The sequence below is a fragment of the Lactuca virosa genome, chromosome 7, assembly GCF_052849685.1.
Source record: "Lactuca virosa cultivar CGN04683 chromosome 7, Lactuca_virosa_CGN04683_v6, whole genome shotgun sequence".
NCBI classification, from domain to species: Eukaryota; Viridiplantae; Streptophyta; class Magnoliopsida; order Asterales; family Asteraceae; genus Lactuca; species Lactuca virosa.
In genome coordinates this window covers 65,346,009-65,354,099 of record NC_136432.1, presented here as the reverse complement: position 1 = coordinate 65,354,099, position 8,091 = coordinate 65,346,009, and the positions used below count along the sequence as shown (strand labels likewise).

General features: G+C 35.1%; 1 protein-coding gene across 1 annotated transcript; it reads right to left on the bottom strand.

The window, feature by feature from the left end:
- Positions 1–6,320: 6,320 nt before the first annotated feature.
- Positions 6,321–7,868, bottom strand: LOC145126733 (uncharacterized). Its single transcript, XM_079062040.1, has 3 exons — positions 7,217–7,868; positions 6,965–7,031; positions 6,321–6,924 (listed from the first exon to the last, which is right to left on the bottom strand). The coding sequence occupies exons 1-3, from the start codon at positions 7,866–7,868 to the stop codon at positions 6,321–6,323; spliced, it is 1,323 nt and encodes a 440-aa protein (XP_078918166.1).
- Positions 7,869–8,091: the final 223 nt, after the last annotated feature.

Sequence of the window (8,091 nt, the reverse complement as noted above, 5' to 3'; positions counted from 1 at the left end):
TTGACTATGAAGAGGGATGCCGTAATCATAATCGAATTTTGAGAACGCAATATATAGAATTTCCTTAAGTTGAACCAATCCAACATGAAATTCATATATATATATATATATATATATATATATATATATATATATATATATATATATATTCTTGACTAAAGATGATTAAGGTCTCAATCTAAGCCTTTAGAAATAAAGTATATCCTCTCCCTTAATTATAGCAAAACAACTTTTTCAACCCCTACAGCCTCACGAATTGAAACTTTTGTTTTCTATAATTAATATTGCTAACTTGCAATACTAACAATAATTATCATGCTCCCACTAACTTGATGATTATTAGCATAACACTTATGCTCCCACTAGCTTTGACATGTACTCAGAAATCAGCTGGACTTCTAGAAGTCAATACTTTACTGACTTTCTTACCAAAGTTCAGATCTCTGAGACGAGATTGCCTTGATAAGACTTTATCAAAACCATACACCTTTCCTTAGATAACATGCATGTGTGTCTAAACAATTTCAGAACGATGAAAAGGGATGTCGTAATCATAGTCTCAATTGTTTAGACCTTTTGCCATCTGCTTCAAATCTACTTGGTGGAAGTGTTTCCTCACCATCATTTTCATGAATCGGAGAGAAACCTTATGACCCTTAGATTTTATGGTGTATGTGTTCTTATCAATGTGAATCGTCAAAACCATAGTCACAAGTCAAGGATAATGACAAATCCAAACACATATGGACTAAACTCAATCTTAATTTCTTACCACCTGGCAGCTCAAGGGCCTGCCATTGCTTCCAAGTTGTTATGCAACCAAATGAGAAATCTAAGAACTCATATGCAAAGCCAACTTTAACTGGAATGGGCACATAAATAGAAATATGTCAACACGATAGGTTATAAACCTGACGTCGTGTTCTAGTGTTAAACTACAGGTTTTTTTATTCTTGATTAGATCTTGAAATTCTTTTCAGTATCTTTAAGACTCCCACTGTCCTCTTGACATATAAGACTATCTTGCCAAATATTCAAGAGATAGTTTGGATTCTTTATCAAGACAAACACTTCACACAATTAGCCTTAGTTGGTCTTTGTTTTATCCAAAACATCACAACTTACCAATTTCAAATGTACAAGAGTAGGACACTTTTACTCTTATATTTGACAAGTGTTAATAATCCTTCTTTAAGATGTGTCACTCAAATTACAATCTTGGAGTATGACTCTAAGAATTGTTTTGGAACGAGGTATGACTCATCTTCTTGATATAACCATTTCAACAATTCATGACTCCTCTTCTTAGCCATAAAAATGCACTAAGATGTCCTTAGAAGACCAATTGTGATATGGTTCTTTAATCATTAAGATGATCACAAAACATGATACTAAAGTACTCTCCCATCTTTTCAGATTTGAGAAACTTTTATGTTTCTGTCTAATTTGATTCTTCTCATTCATTCTGCCATACATCGAGACTTTTCCAATGCTTCAGAATTATAATTAAACTTATAAGTATAACCATATTTACTAAACTTTAGTAAATCATGACGAATAGTCTTATCGATCTTTGTAGTGGACTTGACCAGTGCACAAGAATGTGTACTCGATCCCTTTAGTCCTTTACTTGACTCACATATACATGTGAACAAGGAATTAGTCTTAGTTTTCCAAAGCTAAAAGTTCTCATTCATCATACTATAAAACATGCATGATTCCAAGTTTCGGTCCAATCGAGAACTTGGGTGATGAGAATCTTTCCTTATTTGGTAAATTTAGACACTACCACAAATGAAAGAATCAATTTCATATTCCGATGTTGCTATCAATGGAATCATATAAACAACAATTTTCCACAAATGCCACTGTAAGGATATATATAAAAATAAATAAAACAAAATTTTCTTTTATTTAAAACTTGCGGAAAAACTTATCCTTACAATGCAAATTCATATGAAAACTATGTTGTTATCTAATCCTTAGCAATCTATCACAACTCTTAAGCAGTATCTCAAAAATTCTGATCACCGAACCATGCGATCGAAATCTATCTTCCCGATCAGAATCAACATATACTTCCTTTAAGTTTCTTCACATTTGTTTGATTCTTAAAACATCAACATGTGACTCAGTCACATCATGTAACAAGAATCTCATAATAGAAACTTAACAGAGTTAGATAGTGGACTTTACCTAAAGTAGAGTCAAACTTCTTGACTTGATCAACCTTATGATCTTTCAGGTAAATAGGCAGCTTCGCAATCAATGCCCCTTCCTTTTGGCAAGAGAAACATGTGGACTCTTTGGGAATGGTGTACTGGACTATCACAAACTTGTCTTTCTCTTTACCATTTGGTCAACCGAGTTGACTATGGCCAATCCCTTTCCATTGGGAAGCGAAAGATTTTCTGGATATCCAATGTTACCATTTTCAAAGTCCATGGAAGTTTGGGAAGTTGATCTTCTAATCAAATTTGCTTTACTAGTCCTCCAAATCATTGCTGATTCAGTAGCACCAAGCAAATAGATATGATCATTAAGGTTCATGTCATAGTCTGTTTCATAGTAGTCCCAAAGGAACTCACTATGTGACTTAGAAAGTGATTGAACATCCAACTTTCTCAAGACTTTGACACCCAACTCTCCCGGCTTGTCAATATGTGACTTCATCTCCAAGATGTGATCACACATAGACCTTGCTTGCCATTAGGGATTGAGTGACCTTGAACTTGTGGGTTAGGGAGAATAATTTGAGGAGGTGGAGGAAGTAAAGTTCCAAGAGATTTGGGAAGATCATAGATGTCTGAGCTAGACATCTTTTGGGAGATATTCAAGATAATTGATTTGGAAGAGGGATGCCGTAATCCAGGCTATAAAATATTTGAAGGTAGGTGAATGACGATTCACCAATTTCCACCACGAAAAACGAAATGTATTATTAGGTTTTAGTTGGTTTTGAAACTCCTAGATATTTTGAGATTCATTGAACTTTTTCAATAACATGTTTCAATCTCGAGTGTGCCCTTCAGGTTTTGTGACTGGGATGCCGAGGATTACAAAACAAGGTGTGAAGTAACCATGCAAATATACTTGGTACCCTTAATATTTACCCCTCAATCGATGTGCCGGTTAACCACACGAGCTCCACCGATACTATGATAAATATTAAGTTACCCTTTTCCTACCTTTTTAAATCCAGGTTAGAGTGCCAGTTAACCATACACGCTCCACTAACGGTTTAAACAAAGTGCAAAGTGTAATTTCATGGATTAGCACCTTATTCACATTTTCCTAAGTAACTAAGATTGGGAATTAATAAAAGGTTTAGTTACTTAGTATTTATCATTAATAATTTTAATGAAGGAAGAATTATAGTCATTGTCCTACCTGTTCGGCTAACGACCCTCCACCAGTCAAGGAAGCGGTGGGTGAGAGTGGACACCCATTAATCTGCCATTTTATAGGCAACAACCTTATACCCCCCTTATAGACCGGCTTCGTGAATGAGTCCTACTAATGGTAAGACTGACTTGCTCTTATACATATATATATATATATATATATATATATATATATATATATATATATATTATTAACTTATAATATTATAAAGTATAAGGGTTGAATTTTAACTTTTAAAATTCTAAGGGCTTAACTTGGAATTAAAGTATTCATGAGAGAAACTTTACAAATTCCAAAACTTGAGGGCAAGTTTGAAAATATTCAAAACCATTTAATTCCATAACTTATGTGTTTAAAGTAGTTTTTAATTAAAACTCTTCAAGTTCCATAACTTGAGGACAAGTTATGGAAGACTTTAAACTATTAAAGAATGTAACCCTTCTTCTTTTGTAACTTATGGAACTAATTAAGGTTACACATTTTTATTATTTAATGAAGTGACTCTTGAACCTCCATAACTTGAGGACAAGTTATGGAGTCATAAAACCATTTAATGAGGACAAGACTCTTCAATTTGTAACCTTTGCCAACTTTTATGAGTTTTAAGACACTTAAATGTGACGTTTCATGTAACTTGAGGACAAGTTACACAAACACATTTGAGAATCAACTCTTAGATTAAAATGGATTAAAGACACCTAAGCAATTAACTTTTTCTATTAATCTAAGCAACTCATATGAACAAAGATAATTCACATCAAACTTTTTCATCTAATTAGCATAACTTTTAAACTAACACAAAGCATGAATCTATTGACAATTATCTTTGAAATTGGATTAGCATGAACATTACCACATCAAAAACAAGTTTATAAGGTCAAAAACAGCTTAGGGTAATGTTCCTAGTCCAATTCCAGCCAAAACAGTCGAATATATGTTGTCTGGGGGTCCAACTCGTCGAGTGCATGAACCAACTCGGCGAGTTGGATGCATTTTGCCTTGGACTCGTCGAGTCCCTTCATGGACTCGGCGAGTCTGCTGTTCAGACAACAACAAAATTTGATTTTTCAGCCAATTTTGCAAGTATAACAAGAAAACAAGCCTAAGCTCTGATACCACTGTTGGGTTTTGAGCATTCTAACACTCCTAAGTGTACATGCAACCCTAAATACCTTGGATCTATGTTTTCTCTATTATACATGCAAATATGAATATCCAAGGTATTATACTAACTAGCATACAAAAACCTTGATTCATATGAAATATAACAAGTTAGAATACATACCTCTTTGATGTAGAATGACTCCATGAAGCTCGAGAGCCTAGTGCCCCAAGTGTGACACCTCAAATGGTTCACACAACATCATATGCTTTTGGAATAACTTAGAGAGAAATACACACTTCATGAAAATCGGCTAGGCCTCATGTTCTTGCTCTAGTGGTCGATTTTCCCAATGATATGATCTTTATATAGTGTCACAATTAGGGTAAACCCTAATTGTCATGGCTTTCCATTTCCTTGGATCCACGGGTTCAAATACACCATGGAGCACCCATGGACCATCCTATGGGTTTTAGCCCAACTTGATAATCCATGAAGCATTAGCCCACTATACAAGTATGGATGATTTACACAATCAACCCATATATTTAATTAGTCTTCTTTTGATCACTTAATTAATTCCAAACTAATTCTTGATCAATACTAATTAAATAATCTTATTAATATATTAGAACTTATAATATATTAATAAACCTTAAGTATTATTTCTCTCATTTTAGTCTATCCAAATGCATGATGCCATGCAACCCAAATGGACCATGCCAAGTCGGGTCAAATACATACCAAATATAGTTATGGAATTAGACACTAATCCAACACGATGATGTCTCAAAAGTTGCATACTAGGCTTATAATAGCCTCCATCATATTCCTTTATAAATAATATACAAATACAAACAATATAGCTACTCAAACAAGTAAGTATTCTAAACAGCGAAATATGTGAAACTTTTTCAGAAATGTGAGAGAATTGAATAGTCATGAATGCACTCCATTTTTCGAGATATCTACCACTTGATTTTTGGCTATAAAAGAGAACAAACAACATCAACCATATCACACAAAAACACAATTCATAGTAAAAAAAGAGAGAGAATGCATTTATTCATTGAGATTCTGCAGATTGATTCCAAGCTTCATGTTTACCAAAAACAAAAGAAGAACATGAACCAGTATTTGTAAACAACAAGTTAGAAGGATCCACTCTTTGTAAACTTTGATTTATGAGATTCACCAAGACAATACTCAAAGTTTCCATTCATTGTAATCCATGAAGAAAGAGGATGTGGGATCGTTGTCTTGTTGAAGACGCCTTTGGATCTTTGAGGTGATGGAGTTGCAGTGACAGCTTCTCTGGAAATTAGGCGCGCCATGTCACTGAACTCCAGATCATCTCACTACAACCGAAATAGGTTGTTCAAGATAGAAGATATATGTGTCCATAAGAACATTTTGGTGGCATAGTTATCCCCCATTTTGTCTCATCAGTATGAGCATCAACGTCAGTGAGAGGGCAATTGGTGCTGAAGAAAAGATGCAGAGTCAGCGTCAACTAGCTCTTTCAAGGAGGGTGGTGCATTAAAGGAATGGCACGCTAATCTTAATAAGTTAAGATCGATGTTGAGATGGAGACAGAAGTTCATGACACATACAGAGGAAAGAGAAGAACGAACATTGACAATGTTGGTAGCAAAATGTGTATGTATAATGTATACTCCTTTGGTGAAGAAAATTTTAATGCAAAAAAAAAATAAAATAAACTAAAAGTGTAGCAACTTATGTTCATAAATTTAAGAGTAGCAAATCATGAAGCAAAAAACAAAATAAAATATCAATGTATAAACCAATAAAATCAAACCATATAAATATTGTTGTCCCTTAGTGCAGAAAACACGATTTTGTTCTCAGAATTAAACACCTTTCCCTCATGACGATTGAAAAGAATTTTATAACCAACGTCACAAAGTTGAATGATGGAGATGAAGTTTCCTTTCAGACCCTCGACATAAAACATATCCTCCAACTTAATCGTCCTGCATTCAAAAGTTCCAACACCTGTAACAACTCTTCCACTATTGTTACCAAAAATCACCATTAGACCATCCTTTTCTATAAAATATGCTAAGAGGAACTTGTAACCAGTCATGTGTCTCAAACTTCCACTGCCTAGATACCGAGTTTGTCCTAGATTTGGACTTGATCCTTTGACATCGTGAGAACTATCAGCATCACATATGCCGTCAGGGGAATAATTGATAGGTTCCATAAGACCCTTAACATTTAGCCCCTCATCTTTAGATGTCTCCTCTTCTTCCACCCATTCTTCATAGTTCTCTTGTTTTGCAATGAAAGCTTTTGATAAAGATATGTTTTCCTTATTCATATGGGCCACAAGCTTCTTGTACAAAACTTCATAATTCTCCGAAATTTGAGCTTCTTTCTTCTCCTTGCAATCCCTGGAAAATTGATCAGGGCTTACACAATTAAAGTAATTACCTGATTTTCTCTTCACTGAAGTGGATCTCCTTTCCGAATGTTTCCTTTAAACTGAGCTCTTCGAACCCTGTTTGATATGCTTTATTCATAGCGTTTGACAATAAGAGCAGCCCTGACAACAAGTTCATCAGTGAGATCTTCATCACTTTCCTCACCCTAATTTGAATTTTCTGATTCGTTGGTGTGCTTCATTTCTTCCTTTCGAGACACTAGAGCAACAGACTTTTCCTTGCTTGATTTCTTTACGAAGACCTTTGGTCTCTTCATAATTTTGCAGATTCCCAAACAAGGAGTTCAGATCCTTGGTGTCGATCTTTTCACCATTCTTAAGAACATCAACATGACGTTCCCAGCTTTTCCCAAGAGAATCGAGAAACTTCAGAACCAACTGAGACGAGTGCTTGACGATTCCCAGCATGAGCATATCAATAACCAAGCAGTTAAACCTATTGAAGGTTTGGTTAAGTGACTCACCTTTTTGAGCAAAGAAATGCTCATATCTCCGATTGATTTTGTTAATGGCTGTAGCCTGGACTTCCATGGTGCCTTCATAAGGCACTGTTAGCGTATCCATCATCTGTTGAGCTGATTCACAATTCTGTACTAGATGATACATCTGGTAAGGAAGAGAGTTTCCCATAGCAGCAATGGCTTTCACATCAAGACTTAGAAGTCTCTTATCATCGTCATCATAACTCGTCTCTGGCTTTTGCTTCAGGGGGCCAAGGGGAGCGTTGTTCGCCATGGGTTGGTTCATAGGAACATGGGGACCTTTTTCAACAATTTTTCTCATCTCATAGTCAATGTTTTCAAGAATAAATATGGCCTTTGTTTTCCACATATCAAAATTGTGTTCATCAAAGGGAGGAATTTTGTTGAGATCAAAGGATTTGGGATTCAACATGATTACTTGAGTGTATCACAAACCTGCTCTGATACCAATTGAAGGTTTGTATCTATCGGATACATTTCAAGTATAAAGAATTAAAGTAAACTAATCAAAGAAAAACAAAGACCCGAAAGTAAATAACACAGAGAGTTCTCCAAATTCTTCTTTCACCAAGAAAGGGTTTGTCTTCACCAAGAAGACGCGTTTTCACAAAGAGTATTGACACAGAGCCGAACTC